The sequence below is a fragment of the Vanessa atalanta genome, chromosome 17, assembly GCF_905147765.1.
Source record: "Vanessa atalanta chromosome 17, ilVanAtal1.2, whole genome shotgun sequence".
Classification (NCBI taxonomy): Eukaryota; Metazoa; Arthropoda; class Insecta; order Lepidoptera; family Nymphalidae; genus Vanessa; species Vanessa atalanta.
The window spans coordinates 4,476,077-4,497,966 of record NC_061887.1 but is presented as its reverse complement, the minus strand read 5'-3'; the positions used below and the strand labels follow the sequence as shown (position 1 = coordinate 4,497,966).

Genomic DNA, 21,890 nt, shown 5'->3' with positions numbered 1-21,890 from the left:
ATTTGTATGAATGATATTAGTAGAACAATTTGTATTAATGATAGCTTCCTGCGTGGAATCACGCGGTCATAACAACAGTAATTACGTTTAATTATTTTTGTATAAAATTTTTGAAGTCTTGCCCTTTATTTTTTTTATTAATCTGATGGTGAGTAGTCATCACTACCCATAAGCATTGGCACTGTAAGAGATATTCTTTACAAAGTGCCGCCAACCTTGTGTCTGAAATTACACTGGCTCACTCATCCTTTAAATCAGACCACAATCACACTAAGTATTATTGTTTAGCGGTAGAATTTGTAAGCAGTGGATGGTGCCTAACCAGACGGCCCTTAGTACATAATAAGATAGTTAATAAACACAAAAACTTTTTAGGACGAAGCTTTTATTCCACAGTAATAAAACAAAACAAAACATGTAAAAATGCGTATTTATAATAATATACTAATCTAATATATGATGATGACTGTGTATTAAAATTTAGCCGACATACATACTTATTTTTCATAAAAAAGTATGGTATTTCCTAACTCAATATAAAATTGTCTTTGTTAAAATTCTTTCATCTTTTCCATCGTTATTAAAAGTGACATACATAAAATATTAACAATGTATGCATATATGTAAATGGATTTTGGTGTATCTACTTGTGATTAATAAACTTCGACGTTGTTTCACCGATCGCCATGACAATTGGCAAGTACGTGTATTTTTCAGTTGTGAAAGTTTTATACCATCTACATTGTTGTAACACGCTACTAGATGGCGTTCAAGCGTCCGCAAAGAAAATTAATATATAGTACAAGTAGGACAACGTCTACGAAATTATTTCAATATATATATAGTTATAAATAATGTTTCGAATCGGAATCGTTCGTAGTTAGTCTATTCGATTAAACGATATATATTTTTTTAATTCCTTGGTCCTTCCCCTTTTTCTATATTTAAAGCCCAGCGAAGCGGGCCGGTAATACTTAGTATGTTAGATAATAAATACATAAGTAAGACATAATTTCATTGATAAAAATTAAATAAGCTGGGAATTACTATATACGCTTAGTTGCGTTTTCATGATATCGTCAAGGTTTTATCAAAAAAATGTATCAAATTTAGAGTAATAGAAAAAAACGACATTAAACTCATTATTTAATTAAAGAATACTTTATTGAACACAAAAGTGTAAAAAAAAAACTGAAATTATTGCTATGAACAAAGGCAGTATACAGTAGTTACTCACTTAAAAAAAAACTATTAAATACAAATTCGTATAAATTAAATTAAATAATTAATTTTAACACGGTCCCCAGCAAACGTTAAATATATTGACATTTTGTTTACCAGTAATTGCTAATCAGAATAAAAATTTAATAACTCATAAATAAACTCATGCATAAATCAGACATCAGGACACGGTCCGCTTGTCTGGGCACTGGCCATGCACTTTTCCACATCGTGGTGACTTGCATTATCAACCCCATTAACTAAAAGTAACATGACGGCTCGACGCAGACAATAAAACCCAATATTATATTATATATTATCAAAAAAGTATATTTTAAAATACCGCTTCAGTAGTATCTATGGTATCTTTTACTATAATAATAATTTCGTGCAGGTCTACGATAGACCCGATCGAAACTATCCACAATTATAGATCGTTAAAAAAAAATATTTTTTTAGTCGATAACTTATATCCGCTAAATTCGTATAATCGATTTACTTCAATACTAAATCAATGAAATTCAATGACATTTATTGACAATGACAACTCAACGGGCGGCCATGTTTGACAAAAGGAACTTTTTTAAAATACTTACCACATTTGAACGTTATGTTAATTGGAATGCCAAAATCAGTAAAATTTCCTATTTATTGTCACCGTTCGTTTTTGTTATCGTAATAATGATCACAATGTTTATGAAAAAGTTATATGTTATATGAAAAGTAAATGATAAACCTTATTTGTTTATTATATTTGGATAAAATATCCGAGCGAATTCGTCTAGTACCTATATAATAGTTGTTGTAACTATATAGAGATTCAAGTAACATAACAACCTGGCCTTAAGAAGAATGTATGTAGCAAATTTTCACCACACTGTTCCAATGCTTGTTAGTTACACCTGTGGTAGACTTTTATTCAATACATGTGTACACGGATTTCCTCACGTTTTCACGAGTACGAGATGAATTATGAATGAATTATTATTAGAAAACATGAAAATATACTGATGCTTGCCCGGGCTTAAACCCGCTTCTTCGATTAAGATTCACGTGTCATAATTACTGGGACTCGATCTCGACTTAGACGTTATTAAAAAAAACATATTAGCCATTGCATCGTTATTTTCGCATGGTTCGTTAAAACAACACTTTAAAGGTCTCGAGACCCTTTAAAAAATTAATGTCGTTTTATTGTTAAAACAATTGCTTACAATATATTCTTATAGACTTACTTTATAGAGTAAATATTAAATAATGTATGTATTTAGTGACATGAGGGGCGACGGACATTTCCAAATTGTCTTTAATATTATTTATTCATATATACATCACATACTTAAAATACAGAACAATCTGGAAGAATAATAAGTAATTACGTTACACAAAAGGTGTACTTTTTATTTTATTGCCATTTCTTCCAGAAAACCCAATCTAAGAGAGATTTAAACACAACCTATATATGTACTTAAAAAAAATGTCTAAAAAGTAATAAAACCTTTTCTATGTAAGTAAATGGAACGAAAACACGCATTGATCGCTGTTTAAATCATTTTGTTTTATCTGTGTTAAATTCGAATACATTTCTAAATTCGAACGGACGCGGTCGATTTAATTGTTTGTAATCGTTATTTTAGTAAAATTCAATTAAAGAAAGGATTTCTCGTTTCATCTATGTTTGTATTTACATAATCACTATTGCTTTGCTACTGAATTATTAGTGTACACTGATAAAATAGACATTGTTTATTGTGGAGGAAGACATCGTTATAGTTATCATCAAATGACCAATTAAAACATTTAAAAGACACAAAACCAATTAAGTATCTATACATATATTGTCACAAAAATAAAGAAGCCGACGCGACGTAGACAAAAATGCTCAACTAATTACGCATCTATAAGAATTTATATAAACAATAAAAATAACATAAGCTTTATAGTTTCAACGTTTGTTAGTAGTTAGTGCATTGAGGGAATTATGAGTGCACCTGTGTTTGCGTACATACTTGTGCTCTATTGCGCAGTTGTCTAGTAGTTTGAACGTCTTGACAGGAATTCGGACGGGAGTACTTATCTTAGTTCGTAAAACAATCTCTGTCTGCAGAAAGAACACACATGCAACATATTTACGCATAATTAAATATATTTTTTTTATTCCTTCCACGTTTGAATATTATTATAATCACATCGCCAAACAACAATGATTAGAATTGTTGTGTTTGAAGACTCAGTTAGCCAATGTAACAGATACAAGGGACGTAACATCTTAGCTCCCAAGGTTGGTGATGTATTGGCAATGTTAGGAAAGTTTGATATTTCTTGCAGCGCTAATGTCTATGGGCGGTCACCATCAGCTGGTCCTTTTGGCCGTTCTATCCAACCTCGTACGACCAATGTACGTATACTAGAATATATTCGTCTTGTGTCGGAGCCCGAGATGAAAATAAAAATCTAATAGATTTTTATGCAAGAGATAATCGTTGTTACTAGCTCACATTGAAAAAAAAGCACTTCTTTAAGTAATGATTTTATTTTCAATTATAAACAAATGACAGTCACTAGCACGAAAAGTTATGCAAAATATCGACAGTATGAGTCAGATACTGTCGATATTTTGCATAACTACAGGTGATATTAACTAAAAGCAATAAAAACATTTTTAAATAAAAAAATTAAATTACACACGCATGAAGTCAGGCTGGGTCGCTAGCTTGTAATATAAACGGGTACTTATCTCGTTCCAACGCTGTCGCCTCGGCCGAGAATTTCAAACAATTGTGAGTGTTGTGTCAACATTACATACCGACTCTTCTGTTTGAAAATTGAAATCAGCTCGTACCTCATAATATTATGCTGAAAGTCTTCAATGGAAAAGTCGGACTTCGTTGATGTAGGGTTTGACAACAGCCGTTGAAAAACTCCTGTTAATTAGGATTATTTTTGTTATTTACAAAACTTTACTTTAAAAAAATTGGAATAACTTTATTACCGGTACACAATACTATACAATATATATTATGGTTACTATAAATTGTGTTCATCGATTAAAAGTGCGTTATTTATTCCCATAAGAATTAAACTTGGATCGATACCCTTGCGAGACTGGCGGTTAAATAAAACACAATAAAATATAAAGACGTATCCCGAACAGTCCAAGTTCTATGATTTACTAGATTTCAATGCAATTATAATAAGTAGTTCTATTCAAGTGTAACGGGTTGCCGGAGAATGCCATTTACTAGAACCGACGTCAGTAATATTTCAAAAGAAATACTGAACGAGAACCATTCACTACGATAAGTGATTTTAAATCAATAGCCCGCGATCAATAGATTCCCTCCCTTGATTTTTTTATGCAGATAAAAAAGGAAAAAAAGTTCAAAGGAAGTGTGTGCCTTTAACTTCAGCCTGCATAATTAGCTGTTGACAATGCGAATAAGTGAATAACAAACACCGTCGTCGCCCCACTCGGGCCCGCTTGAAAGATGCTTGTACGAGCCCCATTCAGAGTCGCTTACGAATCGCTCACGTCAAATGGCATTTCACGCGAAATTTTTACTCGCATACAATGTTGCTAATAAATGACGCGATGTATGTAGCTTTTTATATGAAAAGTGGGCTCGCGTGAAGCAGCTTATTTCTGTAAAAAAAAACCCGCGCGCTCCATCCCATCCCACGCCGCTGACAATAAACTTTATTTTGGGACTTCAAAAATGCGAAGTCTTAAAATCCACCCTTTTTTATTTTTAGTGAAACTGCTGTTTAACCGGTTGAAAAGGTATAAAATGAATGTTCAAAAATTTTACTAAATGTTACCATCAATCTACCGCGACGCTTTCCATTTGCTTTGCACGTTTTAAATACAAATATAACATACTCACTACCGTCAAACATATTACTTTATTTGAATTACAAAATATGAATATAAAAGTCAAAAGACGAGCTTTCTCGATGATACTTTTAAAGAGCCGTATATTTAAAAAATTCACATTAAAATAAATACAAGTTGTAGTCTAGACGTAATTACATATTTTACGAAATACACTTTACCTATAATTGTTGGATAAATATTAGTGTACGGTTTTACCAATTATCCACCGTTTACAACGGGTCGTGAACTAGTTTGCGGACTTGCGACTTTGTAAATAATTCACTTAACACTCAAGGAAAGCGGCGTATGGCTTCCAGCTAAATTACAATATCTTTAGCTGGATATCTATAGATATTGTAATTTACTGTTGCAAGAGTTTTGTGCAACCGTCCGGTTATATCATTCACCCTTCCGTTATTCTACCGTCGAACGGCAATACAAAGCGTTTGTCAGTCAGTGTAATTACAAGCACTAGTTCCAATGGCTGACGACGCATTTAGCACTTATTTTCATGCCCACCTGCCTATTACGAATAAAAAAATATTTAAAAGTCCAATTTATCTAACAAATGCCTGTTTCATAAATCACGCTTGCGGCTAAAACGTACGTCATCGGAACGGGACCTAAACTACAATGTTGCAATCGACGCGTGGGCGATACATATGTAAATTTTAACAAACGTTCGTGTCTTATATCCGGTGATAAATAATGCAAGTATCGTTCATATTTCAAAAAAACTATATATTTAGAATGAAAGCGAGAAGTAGATATATGTTTTAAATAATTCTTAAATTTAAATTTAGAATCGTTTAAAGTTGATATTATGATTATCAAGAAAGAAAATTTCTTCATTGTAATGGTAACATTTGGCCGCTGGAATAGTGAAACAAGATCGAATTTATGTGATATATTTGGAATGTTTGATTGAAACATTTCAGACACAAATATATGACGTGGTCTGAGTTTTTTTGTTTTACTTTACGACAATTATTACGCTTGAGTATGTATGGCATATAAATTAAAACATTTACACACTCACCGACTTTTATAATGAGTTACGTATATATCTGTCATATGTATAAGGCATACGTAGATATATATAATGTAATAGAATGAATGACTTTGTGTATCGCGATTACAGTGTCACGAGTCCGTAAGTATTGGTATATACATATATAATGAAATGGAGTCGAGGTGTCCCATTGGATAGGACGTATAGCTCTTGACTAAAGATCGCGAGTTCTAATTCTATTTTGATTTTCTCATCGCCAGAACAGGGAATGCTTTAACACAGTAATGTATTATGATAATATTTCATTCATTGGCAACTTTTAAATTACTAAAATAAAAGTATCGTAACCTGAACCATTATAATATATGTACATTAGTACACATCATATACAGTGTTATTGTGTTAATCGGTACTTTGTTTTAAAATTGTTTGTATAATTTAATAAAAACTAAAACTTCTTTTAAATCATTTAACGAATCCGAATATCAGATAATCTTGAGACGAATAAATATTACATACGAAATATTTAATTACTTGGTTTTATTTAATAACGGTAATTTCAGTTCATACCAATTACGGCGTACCAACTTCAATTAGCAATATGTATATTATAGACTTATTTAAAAATATATTATTTTATTACTTGACGCATTAAACGTAATCTGATTAAATTTAAAGCGTTCTTACGCAATCAAAAAAGTTTACGTTAATAAAATAAAATTAAATGAGTTTATTCGTAAATTGATAAAATATAAAAAAAAAATAGTTTTATTAGTTTATGTTTGTTATGAAAAACCTTTTTTAAACAAGATTTTAAATGTTAAATTATGTTCCTATGATGTTGACCGTCGATGAGTTTTTTTTGTCTGGAGTAATTACAATCCTTTGTTACGGTTACAACGGCTGAAGCGGCTCTATTGCAGCTTGTAAGATTTGACTTTAACAAACTAACATTTACTTGAATTTACCATCCACCAACAATACTTATAAGTATTGTGTTCCGGTTAGAAGGATGAGTGAGCCGGAGTCACAGGCATAAGGGACATACCATCTCAGTAGGTTGGTGACTTATGAGTAATGATAAAAATTTCTTACGGCGTCAATTTCTATGGGCAGTGGTCACGTAACATCGCTCGTTTGCGAATCCGCCTAACTATGCTACAAAAAAAGAGACAAATAAAAGATTGTAAAGAATTTATAGTTTTATAACCGACTATTTAGTTCTTGGGGTAGTTTTTAGTATGTACCATTTATTAGGATTAATTTTGTGTTACAAGCTAATGTCAAGTTAAAAAATAGTCGTCAGAATGCGTTCATTGCAAGTTGATATGCGAGTCGCAACTGACATTCACTTATCACGTTGCTTGTAATATCAAATCAAGCTTTAATTTATCATATGTATGAAGTCATTCAGTCTATTTACGATCGTTTGAATTTGAATTCGTATTAATAGATATTTTTAGTGAGCTAGTTACAATTGTCTGCTGTCCGATACGAAATAATCACCAGCTCTTAAAATTCCAACCAACAGAGCTGTTAATGTATATTGATTTGAAATACACCCAACAAATTATATTCCTAGAATTAGTTACGTAATTTAATCTTCAACTTACCCTATCCCTAATTACGAATGGGCTTATGTTCGATGTAAAATGCACTTTGAACTTTTAAAAGTATCAGGTACGGCTTAATATAATAAATTCTGGTAGTATATTATTGAATACTTCCACAGAACAAAACACAGTTAACAGTAAACAGCCTGTACATATCCCACTGCTGGGCTAAGGTCTCCTCTCCCTTTGAGGAGAAGGTTTGGAGCTTATTCCACCACGCTGCTCCAATGCGAGTTGGTGGATACACAAGTGGTAGAAAATTAGACACTGCATGGTTTCCTCATGATGTTTTCCTTCGCCGCCGAGCACGAGATGAATTATAAACACAAATTAAGCACATGAAAATTAAATGGTGCTTGCCTGGGTTTGAACCCACTACCATCGATTAAGATGCACGCGTTCTAATCACTGGGCCATCTCGGTTCGATATGTTGAATAAATATCGAATATTTCCACAACTTTGACAAATTTTCAAATAAACGTTAATAGTGTAAAATTGAAAATGTACTATGATACAGTACAATAGGTTCTCTTATTGCGTTGCTTGTAGCATCTGTCTCCGTTTAAAGGATGAGTGAACCCGTGTAATTACAGGCACATCGTGAGATGCGTGATAGAGACCGTGGTTTCCAGTTCTTTGAAAGTATAAGGAGTTATATTATTTTGCAAAGACAGTCGTTAAGGGTGGATATGACATACCTGTGTGCCCCTTCGTTTGTCTGTATAGTTTAATATTAAAAAAATAATAAAATGAATTTTATTGGCGCGACGTCCACGGTTATAGTCCTTTTAGTACAACACAAAGATGCAAATGTGAAAAAAAAAAATATTATGCTACATTTAAATTTAATTAAATATATAGACGTAAATAAAGAGCTGTATGTAAATGTAAATGTAATGTTGAATTCGTGACGAAAAAAAATAATACGACAGAACAAATTTAAAAAAAAAAGCGCAAGCTACACGGATACCAATAAATAATTATAATAAAAAAAAAAAACAGAAAGAACGCGAAATAATATACATAAATGTACTCAAAAATCCAAAATTCTTTGACTAACCCATTTAGTCTTATAGTCATTCATATATCAGTTACTAGTATGATCTATTCTATATATTTAGAGATACTTTTAAGCTATATATGCATACTGTATATACATGTATTTAGTCAATAAAGTGGGTTGTATTATTTCCATCTGCACCATAAACCGATCTCTTGATGAGAGTGTCGTACAAGGCACGTCCGACAAGAAATCCGAACTGTCAATGGCCAATCAAACGCATTACGAAGTTACGATGACGTTTAGGAGTATATAAAATAGACGCTTTATTCGTACGTCTGTAAATGAATTTAAAAAATATAACTTAGATAAATTCGACGTTTGTCCGTAGGTCCGCGTCCATTCTTGCACGATACGTACTTATTTACACGACCTGCGCGAATATTATATCGATAAAAACAGTCGTAAAGTTTCAATTTAAATGTTTCTGGGCGAATGCTTGTATTACGAAAACTGCTGATAAGATGCGAACTCCATATATGAAAAAACGAAATTGGTTTCAAAATAAAAAAAAATATGATTTTAGCGTTGATTTTACTACTGCTAAAAACGGTTTAATGTTTATAGCTTTTATGTACATAATTAAAATCCTAATTAAGGGGTAATTAAATCAATGTTCGTTTTTACCTAAACATGAAATTATATAAACTATTTATTTTAAAGATAATTTTAGGTATACACATGAAAGCTAATTAATGTATCTTTATATGTAAATGAATTAATATAGAGGTTGGGCAAATTAGTCCACCAGATGGTTAGTGATCACGAATAAATTGGCAGTAAAAATGACACTAATAGGGTTCCATATTTGATTACACTAATCAACACAAAAAAATATGTCTGATTCGGTTCATATCGTCCTATAATGAGGCTGTCTAGTATAATAAACATATAATGGCATTTTGTTTTAATAATGTATCTGAAAACGAAAAAAAATGGTATTTGACTTGAGTTGAATTTTTAGGGTTCCACACACTCGAATAAAAAATGGAACCTTTATAGGACCACTCGCGAGTTAGTTTGTCTGTCGCAGCCAGTTTCCTCCGATTGTATAAAAAATATTAAGTTGAAATTTGGTTCACGTATGAACATTTTTTTATCCAAACAAAGACGTGTAACTTTAATAAGTGAATTTCGAATATACATTTCAAAAAAAAAATTATAAGTTTACCGAGTGATATGCCAAATGTATGAACCCAACGAACTTGCAACTGTCACAGAATGTATATCTATATTAAAGATTTTTAAAGTTATTGAAGAAAACAGTGTCGTTTGACCTATTTTAACCGCGATGTGAATCATCAAGATACGTCATCGGTTTCTAAAATTGACAATTGGTCTACCAATGGAGTGAATCATATCATGGATTGCTTTTTCTGACTAATGAAATTAAAGGTTTTTTGAAAATCTTAATAAAGTATTAAATATGCCGTTTGATGAGTAATAAAACCTCGCCCGCATTCCTGCAAATTACCTAATCCCAGGACCAGTACAATTAAAATAAGATCGAGGAGGTGGCTTCGATGAATTTGTTTTTTTTTTTTTCTTACCAAAGCAGTCTCTATGGCCTGATAATAGATTTAAATATACCCGAAAATATAGATGCAGTTACGGTGAGCATGGAAAACGCTTTCATCAAGATATTGATGCAATCGTAACGAATACGTTATAAAGAAAATGGACTTCACTTACTCCATTTTATTGGTGAAGTTTATCAGATCCCTCGTTATTATATAACTTAAAATATCAATAAATTATTTGTTTTTATATTGATAGGGCTTTGTGCAAGCCCGCCCTGTAAAAAACTTACTCATCATTTATTCTACCGCAAAACAGTAATACATTGTGTTTCGGTTTGAAGGGTGAGTGAGCCCGTGTAACTAAAGCCGGAACATAACATCTTATTTCCCAAGGTTGATGGCGCATTGGTGATAATGTTTAATATTTTTTACAGTACTAATGTGTATTGGCAATTTGGCAGTGAGTACTTACCATCTATCTACCCATTTCCGAGTATGCCTACCCATGACATCAAAGAAAGAAAAAGTCAAGTTTTAATTTGTAAGAAAATCGTGAATCTGACTTTAACATATTCTTATTATGTTAAAAGTAGGGAAAAATAATCAGCTAGTGGAGACACTACAAAGTATGATTTTTTTTCAGTAACTAACCGTATTTACGCGCTATCCTTGTGATCTTAAAACAGGGGCGAGTTAGTATTCGTTGATTATTATGCAGGATAAATAATAATAATTTAATTGTATTTTATTAACATAAGTCGGTAATTTCATCGTTCTAAAAGAGTAAATACTGAGTTTCTCGTTCTCAATAGAATCGACGTTTCGAACCGGTGATAGCTTTACATTTAATTAAAAAAAAATACTATACAAATGGACTTATAAGAGCCTGCTTGGAAAAAATAATTTGATTTGATGTCACCTCAAAAGTATTGATGTTTGGCGGTAGTATAATCATTTAATGGTAATTTATCCCGGCTGCTAAATTTCACCTTCGGACATCTCGTCAAAATTCTAAGTTTCACCCGCATTACCTAGATGTCCGAAAATCCACAATAGCGCGAGTTTTAAGACATTTTCTGCCTCGCACAATCACTCTGTAGAACCAGCTTTCGCCAGCGGTTTTTCCGAACCGATACGACTTGGGAACCTTCAAGAAAAGAGAGTGCTCCTTCCTTAAAGGCCGGCAACGCACCTGCAAACCCCCGGGGGGTTGTTGCAGATGTCCATAGGCGGTGGTAGTCACTTTCCAAAAAGTGAGCTTCCTGCTCGTTTTAAAATTAAAAATATATGTTAACGTGTTAAGTCGTTAAATTTTAATCTCGTTCGCTTGTTATTGGTTATTCAATATGACATTTCATATTTGCTTTACCGATCTCATGGACAGTGCTAATATCGTAGGCGGTTTATAAAAACTATTAACATAAAGATCCTCTGAAATGGGTCGTTTTCATTCACAGCGTATGGTTTTATTGATCGTTAATAGAGAATTTTACTTTTATTAAACTGAATAAGTTTCGAATAATGGAATTAAAGATATTGTGCCAAGAATATTATGTACAGGATAGAAATTTGAGACGGCCATCAAGGACATATATTTTAACCTCGACAGTATTCTTGTTGCTGAGATGAGAGATGATAAGAATAATTAAATTAAAAACATTAGCTCAGTCAGCAAAAAACAAATTGATTACAATCGATATTTTTCACTCTGCTTTCGAGTTTTAAGGATGTACTCATGGATGTATGTACAGTGTACTAGAAATAATAATATAAAAAAGTGCAATAGGTTTTTAACATTTTGATAATATAACAATCAGTCAAACTAATACTTAGTTTAACTGATTTTTATATCGCTTAATATGTTTCTTTTGAGGAAACAATTAAAAGTTTATATGCTGCTGGCTGGTATCGCCTGTACAGAACTCGAAAATGATAATATGATATTATGTCGTACGATAAAATTGACAATTCTAAAGTCTGGATTTTTTTGCTAACACATTCGATCAATTGAAATAAAGCCGAGGTAATAGACTATACAACCAAAATGTTTTATATTATAGAATATTCCTCTGTAGTAATAGCGCGAAAATCTATGCTTACCCAAGTTACATGCGTGTTTGTGTACATACAGCTTACAAAAATAGACTATATATGCTACAATATAAAAAAAAAAAATTAATTAAACACGTACATAATTCCACGTTAAAGAACAAATAAATTTACCATTATGATATCCAAAATATAAACTAAATGAAATATAAAAGTACATAATACCTACCATCGTGTATCGTCTAGTCTTCAAAAGCCGTCCCATCAATCAAAGCATAAGTATTAACTTGTCGGTCATTCGACATGAACATTTGTGTGCGGCTCGCGACGCGGCCAACGATGCTCGTAAAACGAAATATCCAAGAACTGCAATTCGTATGCAGATGTAGAAACACCACGCGAGCCAAGCCTTACTATTACTGTTTACTCCCGCTATAAAGTCCCAATCGTTACATCGTTGTTGTTTTACTACATCGACGTTTATATATTTGACGACCTCCGTGGTCGAGTAGTGTGTACACCGGTTTTCATGGGTACGCCACTCCGAGGTCCCGGGTTCGATTCCCGGCCGAGTCGATGTAGAAAAAATCATTAGTTTTCTATGTTGTCTTGGGTCTGGGTGTTTGTGGTACCGTCGTTACTTCTGATTTCCATAACACAAGTGCTTTAGCTACTTACATTGGGATCAGAGTAATGTATGTGATGTTGTCCAATATTTATTATTTATTTTATTTATTATAAATAACTATATATTTATATATTAATTATATAATAAAATTATATATAGCGTGTCTTTTGTAAATTGTACATAAGTAATCGCGTTGGATATTATTATAGGATACAACCAAAACGAGCTGGTTTAATATCATCGGTTAAAACGTAAAAAGTTATTGAGTTTTAATGTCAAGAAATGCTCAGTATCTGCCCGAAATTTGTAAGTAGACAGTATTAATATCCCGTGCCTCCAAGAATACGTAAAGCCGATTGACCTGTGCCTGACTAGTCTAGTCTAGGCTAGTCTCTAGGCGTGTCTTATTGCCGTCCCATCAGATTATGATTGTGAAGGAATAGAGAGTGCACCTGTATTTGCACACTCGAGTATTTTAATATCTCCTACAGAGTTGACTATTCTCGTTGAGAAAAGCAGACGTGACCGTAATCGGTTAGGATGACATCATCATAACCATACATAGGAACTACTGCATTGGTTTAATTTTGTACTAATTACGAGTCGTACTTTTAAAATTTATGTCTATAAAAGCGAAATACATCATACATACATCACGAGATCTTTAAAAGTATAGGTATGTTTGAATTGAAACTTAGCATAGTTACGCTTAGTTCGTGACGTCGACGCTCACTAAGAAAGTGTTTTTGGAAATTTAAATTTCATGGGGCTATTGAGGGCGACTATATATGAATTTTACTCGAACGAAGCTGATGATGACATGGTTTTTTTAATGCATATGCAACAACGACGTCGAAGGATAACGTAAATTCGCGAAATAAGAAAAACTTATGTTTTACATGAATCCATATTATATATACGTTAAATATTTAACGTTACGCTAAATTAATTACAAAGTTATAATAATTAAAAAAAATATTTCAATCGAATGAAAACATGTTATGAATTTTGTACAATTAACAAAATTTTAATTCATTGTTCTAAAAAAAAATCCCGTTTAGTTTTATACAATTAAATTTATATTTAAAATTTAGGTTAAATGACATACAAATATAATTTGACTGCAATGGAGTCGATGAAACCCGCAGTATAAAACTCTCTATGAATATCTGATAGTTCTAGTTGCTTCTAAATAAGCTATATTATGTAGTTCTGGAATCAAATATATCGAAAATAGCTGGAATTATACAGTTCGAGTTTAGTATCTATTTAACGTGAGAATTCCATTTTCAACTAGAATGTTAAAATAGCATACGATAGAATGATCGAATGAATTAATAATGTTGTTTTAGAAATAATATTATTGCAACGTTTTTATTATAAAATATATTTTTAAACTTTAATGTTCGCAGATAATCATATTATATAATATTGAATAATGAACATTATTGAGACTATGTTTTATACTTAATTTGTTTGGAATTCAACTACCTCATTAAATCTTTACACTCGTACATATGCACAACAATACAGTACATAATTATAAAAGGTCATATAATACGTGATGGTAGAATACCTATGTAAGATCCCACTCGATAATCGGAAAAATTTATATAATTTTAATATTTCATATAATCAAATTCGAAAATATACACTGATAATATTTTCTCGGAAGTTGATTCTTGATTCTATACGATACTGATTTCTTATTGATCGAATAATTTAATATTTAATTCGTGAACATATTTCCTCGATAAAAAAAATATTCTTAGAATCACTCAAATTCTCATTTCCAAGATTAAATGTGAAATTACATCGAAAACTTTTGAGTGCGATTTTGTATTGTAATTAGTTCAATAATTATAATATTTATGTACGTGTGTCGGTATTTCTTGACGTTCTTTATGGACTTAATTGTCAGATATTTTTCGAGGTATTTTCAATAAAATACCACTTGTAAATTTTTCGAGATACTTTGGGATTACATCGAGGAGCGCTGACAATTAATGTTACTTGTCAATGATATTACAAGAGTTAATTGCGTGACATTTATTTATAAAATGTCCGTTGAATTTTAAGGGCTAGTACATATACATATTGAATTCTCTCACATTATAAAAAAAAAACAAATCTTGTTTTATTCGCTCTATTTTGTATTCATTTGGAATCAACATTTAAATATCTCATGTATCAGGTATATCTGATTTTCAACAAACTTATGTAAGATTTTGTATAATTGTAAGTGGTGTCCATCTCAATTTTCTATTTCTATGTATGCTGGATGGTAACTAACTGAAATCAGATACCAGTTGTTGTATTTATTTGTTTTTCGTCACTATTGTGTTCGTGGTCTTCCTTAACTACTAATTACACTATTTACTATATACTACTATATACTATATACTGATTGTTACTGCAGAGTCCTCTCGCATATACTCTACTCGAACATAGCAAGTGCCTACTGCCAAATATTATACGAACTAATTAAAAACAATGACATTCCGACGTAGACAACTTTATTTGCTCAAATTATAATAATCCTCTCCGCTCTTGCTATACTATAATATATGATCTCAATAGGGATGTGATCCGTCCAGATTTGCTTAGAATAACTCAGTCTAATTATGCTAGTTTGGAGGGTATGTCTACACTTGAAAGATTTAAAAGCTAGCTTAACTAATGGACACAAGATCGAAACAAATAGTTATATTAAGGTAATCAAATTAGATTTTATTAAATCATTATCAACAAATGGTGAAGCGTTTATTGAATCGATTTTATTGAAAGTTTGTTCAGATTAATTTAGGAGTGACAGAGCGACAGAGCTGAGATGGCCCAGTGGTTAGAACGCGTTCATCTTAACTGGTGATTTCGGGTTCAAACCCAGGCAAGCTCCACTGAATTTTCATGTGCTTAATTTGTGTTTGTAATTCATCTCGTGCTCGGCGGTGAAGGAAAACATCGTGAGGAAACCTGCATGTGTCTAATTTCAAGGATATTATGCCACATGTGTATTCCACCAACCCGCATGTGAGCAGCGTGGTGGTATCCCACCACGTTGCTTCATTCCTTCTCCTCAAAAGAAGAGGAGGCCTTAGCCTGTTAATGTAATGTAATATGTAATTTAGGAGTTAATCGATTACAATCGTCTAGATAAACAATTTTAACGATTTTTTTACAACATGTATTTAATTTAAAAAGGTTTTATATATAAGACATTGTATTCATCATTTTATCATGACTGCAATCGTTAGTAGTCTGTTCGTTGGATCGTATCCAACGAAGGTCTAGGTTCTGCTTTGACACGTCGCTTAGATGTCGTACAATTTGATTTATGCACGGGACCTTCTCATCTCGTCTGGACTATCTCGCACATTAATCAGACTGCATTATGCGTGCATTCGTCATTACTGCTGTTTGGAGTTGTTTATGTATAAATATACGTATATAACTACACGGTGATATATGTATAGATGACCTTATAAGTTGTACATATGTTATCTATACTCATATATAAAAATGAAAAGTTTGTTTGTTTGAGCGCGCTAATTAATCTCCGGTTCTACCGGTCTGATTTGAAATAATATTTTCGTTATATAGCCTTTATAATTATGATTTATAATGCGTCATTAAACTTTTTTCAAATAATAATACTTTGCTAATTTTAAATTAGGTTTGGAAATATAAATTTGTTAACGTTTTTTTTATAGATATACAGATCTGCGGCAAGATTTCGTTTTCGTATTATTCTTAGATCTGGAGCTACGATACCTATATATTTTCAAGTAAAACATTATTTATAACAAAACTTTATTTGTAACAATGAAAATAATTTTGTGATTAGGTTCTATAAAAAAATGTCAATACCTAAAATTTTTTGGTGGGGCCTATATACAAGTTTCATTTAAATCAATATTTTTTTGCATCATAGGACTTAAGTTAGATATTGTTATCGAAAATGATATTAATCAAGTATACTATAATATACATATATACAAATATCTGTACATGGCCCCTATTCAATATTTTTTCTGATACGTGTATACACGTATGTGATGTCACACTAGACACGTAATATGTCGTCGTTAAATGAAATAATAGAAAGAAGTAAAATTAAAGCAACTGAAGCACTTTCGGCAAGCACCGATACCGATCACGATAGCTTATCATGTATTCATTATCCAACCAACACTATGAGAAGCGAGGTGGACTAAGCTCTAAAACTTCCTAGTATATTAATGGGCGGTAAATTTCAGTGCATTTTGCATGTAATTAAACAACTCCCTTGTTTGTTTCAATAAAGATATCAACGTGAGCATATCAAAGATCAGCATTATCTAATTTACAAAGTGCTCCGCGAACAGCGTCTATCTTCAGCGTGTATCGTCGGAAACTCGTCAAGTCGCTGCGCGGGCGCATCGTCGATCTAAACTGCATCGCCTGATCCTTTATTCGAGTCATAGAATATAAATTTAAGTAGAAACATGCACGTCGTTCGTTATTATGTTCTCATCTTCAAGTCTTTAAAACCATGTGTTGTTTTTTTGAATATAAGCTTTTGTAAAAAAAGTTACTTGTTATACAAATTTAATGCTGTAAAACATTAAATAGTACTTAATAAAGCTACTTAACTGAAATATACTTTAGTTGAAATTGATTCGTGAATTTCATGTTTTCAAAAACATGTCAATGTATGTGTGCACACGGTACGCTCATATTTGAGTACCTACGCACGCGCGCTCTTGAGTGCGTGCGTGTATTTAAGCTAACCTTTACATAATACTGATTTCGCTTGCGTTATTATAAACGAATGCGTAAATGTTTGCGTAAGTAAATATAAATGTGTATTTATTAGTTGACCTTTTTTTATTTATGTCGTATAGGTAGGTTGACTGGCAAATGAGACAGCTAATGGTAGGTGGTCACTTCCAGGGACATTGGTAATGTAAAAAATATTAATATTTCCTCATTGGGAACTCAAATGTTATGCTCTTGTGCATGTAGTTACACTAGTTCACTGACCCTTCAAACCGAAAGACACCAATAATTATTATTGATGATTAGCGATTGAATATCTGGTGAGTGAGTGGTACCCACCGAGACTAGTTAAACCTTAAATTAAAACACATACTCGTAGTATGTTAGAGTTCATACAACAATATATCTGCATACATAAAGTATTAGCTTTACACGCAAGCCTTGATTAGATTACATACAAACATTTGCAGCTCAAATTAAAAAAGAGATTAAAATATCATTAATTATACGATTTTTTTTTTAAATAATTTTAATGTGACAACGTAATTATTATCTTATATAATTGACGAAAAAAAAAAATGAAAGACCTTCTAATTTTAAATAAATAATTACAAAAATTAACTTTTACTTAACTTCAAGGTGAAAAGGGAGATATTTTTCGGGTTGAGGTTACAAATCAAATAAAAAGCGTATCGATAATCTGTTTGAGTGTAAGATTTTTATTTCGTTATTTGACCACGATGAACGTCATCGCTCCCCCAATGAACTACTGAAGTAGACAATAAAATTAATTCTTTGCAACTCGAACAAATTAGATATAAAATATCTTAATCGATATCAAATATTATTTTATTTAAAATATTTCATAAAAGCAAGGGATATATTTTAATTTTTGAAGTCTATTTTAATTAAAGCCGACAATTGAACATGGAGGGGCGCAGTAGGCGAGTGAATAGATCTGTACTCTAATTGATTTATTAGTTATCCAGTGAAACAAGCATTTAACATCGAAACTAGAGCTAACTGAGCCTGAAATTTTGGTAAATGTATTTAAAATTGTCTATTAATCTAGTCTAGTAAATGGTCTGTGAAGATCGTACCGTTCGCACCATCTGATACAAATAATCTGTGACGAGCACTAGTCGTGTATACTGCGCCCGCATCCATGGACTGTTTGTGTTTAAAGCGACAATGCCCATATTCAGACGTAAGAAGACGCCGTCTCTTAGCATTTTTAAATTATATCACCGTAGGTTGACTCCGCGGTCCTGCGTCATAACTCATTTCTATATAAAGCTTTTAACTTTCTCGGATATGGCTTTTATGAGTCGCTAAGACACACCACTCGTATAAATATCCAGTGGGTAGGTATAATTTAAAACGGCCATCAAAATTAAGAGGTTCTCGTCAAATCTGGTTTTATTTTGCATTTTATTTATCATGTAAGTTCATTTATAAGATGCCTTTTATGCATTTTGTATTTGGATGCAACGTTAATAATAAACTTGTTCCTTTTTATATATTTCTACATAAGAAATACTGACTGTATGAATACAGTTTGATGGTTTTTCTTTTTTTTATTGCCGAATCATAATTTTATTTTTAAAGTAAATTTATTCTAATTAAAACAGAGGATTTGATTCAAACTACCCAATAAAATTTTTATTTGTTTTTGTAAGACAAATGACATTTATTTTGTAATAAATTTGAAATATACGAAGAAAAACCAGAAGTCATAATTCCGACGCCATGTTGTCCCGCGATCGCTAATAATAATTTATCGTGAAATATTGAAATCGTTGAGACGCTAGTGATTAAATTGAACGAATAATCCTTAGACGAGACGCATACGTGCGGCAAATATAAGTATCAGAGTGGCATTGAAGTCGCCGTACATGGAGTTGTTTTGCTCTATTCTGTTGAACCCGTAGATCATAGACGACTAACCCGAGACGCGTATGGCACAGGAAATCTCGACTTCCGCTCGTCTAAGTTCACCGTTCTCTCGCTAGACAATGAACCGCTAATAAAATCGTCTGTCTATCGTTAAATGTAATCGACGCGTACATACCGACCTTTTACGGTCTGGTAGTCCCCTTTTTTTCAATTCACTATACGCATTTATCGCTGTTAGGCCAGTCTGCGCCGTCATAGGAACAGTCTCGCGCGGTGAATGACTAACCGATTTTTAACGACAACTAGTTGATTGGCATTGCAGATGTACGTAATTGACTAGCTTCCTGTCGCGTATATATTTTTTATTAATAAGTTGTTATATCTCGAATTTAGTTTCAATTAAATTCATTATTTCATATATTTATGTTGTCTTTTTTTTAGCTCCATTATACTGAGATAATTATATTAAAATAGAACAATACTAATCGGTTTCAAGTGGAATACTTGGAAAATATAAATACAGTTCTAGTTAAGCTGCATCGTTCATTCACACACACAGCAATTAATTTTCAACTTCGTGTGTATTATGACGACGGTACGTTAAGTTTAAATATATAAAAAATACATGTCAATCTGATAGTACATCTAGCCATGTTCTGCATTTCATTTATCTACTGTTCCTAATAGTCGATTAAATTTAATTAAAATTACGATAGACATATGCGTCGCTAAAGACATCTGAGCAAATTGCAATATTTGCAATTTATAGTAAAATAATATAATTCGCCTATAAACACTGATACTCCATGGTTGTACCTTCGATAATACAAATCTAAAGTAATATGTCCACTCGCTCTGTAATTTTGAATACATCAATGTAAAGTGATGCTTGGCTAAGTAGAGTTGGTGGTAATTACCTACAATTCAATGAATTTGCAGAAACCTCGACAACTGATAAAATAGCTATTTAATCATACAATTTTTCTACTAGATACCTCTCGTCAGTAATGACGGTAAGGCAGGCCTGGGAGCAGGCAGCGCACCGGCTGCAGCCATGGCGTCCAAGACCCTTGGACCAGCAACTCTCCGCTTGGCTGCCAGGACAAAAATGCTCCAACCTCCCGCCAAGGCCTTCCAACAACCAATGGACGAAGATTCAGAATAGGTTTTGCAATTATTTAAATTAAGCGACTGTGTTTTTTTTTTTATTTTAAACAAGACCAATGTCATATTATTGTTTCTTTTTTGTTATATAAAGAGATAATAAACTTTAACTCAATCTTTTAAGTATGAATAATGTATATCACCATCTAGTGTTTTATTTGAATATGATAAATGATATATGTATTAAGAATAAATAAACCTGTCCGGACTTTCCTCGTAATTTATAATGTAAACGTAGATTTTTTATGAAATTGTAGAATAATTTATGATAAATTTCTTACAATTAGAATCGCATTGACGTCATACTTTAAGACAAAAACTTACATTGTCTATGGTAATTAAATTACTAGAAAAGATTAAATCTTAATCCTTACGTTCTGTTTCAAATACAAAAATTAAATCGATATTAAAATAATCTATCAAATATTTTTTCTGTCCTTAATATTTTATCTATATATATAAAAGCGAAATACCACTTACTGATTAATAACTAAATCTCAGAAACTATAACACCTACAAACTATAAATTTCGCAAGTAGGTTCCTTAAGGAGTGTAGACAACCGCTAAGAACGGATTTTACGAAACTCCACCCCTAAGAGGGTAAAACGGGGCTTGGAAGTGTGTGTTTTATCAATTTTGCGCGGGTAAAGAGCCGCAGTTTCAGCCAGTACTTATATATATATATATATATGTAGATACAATTCACATATTGAAATTATCATCAAAAGATTAGTTAATTCATATCTTTTCATATTTATTTCATCAAAACTATTTAATCGCGATAGAACAGTCTAGTGTCTAGACGGTAAATAATTTAATTATGCGTTATTTAAGTCATGTTACAACATTGTAATGTAGTTTCACATACTAGTCTTGATATTTAAATAAAGAGTTGTAAATAGTGCATTGTATCATTTATGAACCTAATTAAAATATCATTTTGTATACATAACAAGACACGTGGGACACCGTTTTTTTCAAATATTTCTATTAGTCGCTGCATGTGATTAGGGCCTTAAGATACTATAATTATATAATTCTACTAACAAATTAACAGTTTTTCGCAATCGAATCGAAACAATCATCGTCGTTC

General features: G+C 32.0%; 1 protein-coding gene across 3 annotated transcripts in view; it reads left to right on the top strand.

Moving 5' to 3' along the window:
• LOC125070324 (angiogenic factor with G patch and FHA domains 1) overlaps positions 1 to 21,456 on the top strand; it is a 34,869-nt gene extending 13,413 nt beyond the window's left edge. For all 3 annotated transcript variants that reach the window (XM_047680137.1, XM_047680136.1, XM_047680138.1), the window contains one exon: positions 20,624 to 21,456. In XM_047680137.1, the coding sequence (XP_047536093.1) occupies positions 20,624 to 20,797 (174 nt within the window). In that variant the 3' untranslated portion in view covers positions 20,798 to 21,456. The remainder of the gene's footprint in view (positions 1 to 20,623) is intronic.
• Positions 21,457 to 21,890: the final 434 nt, after the last annotated feature.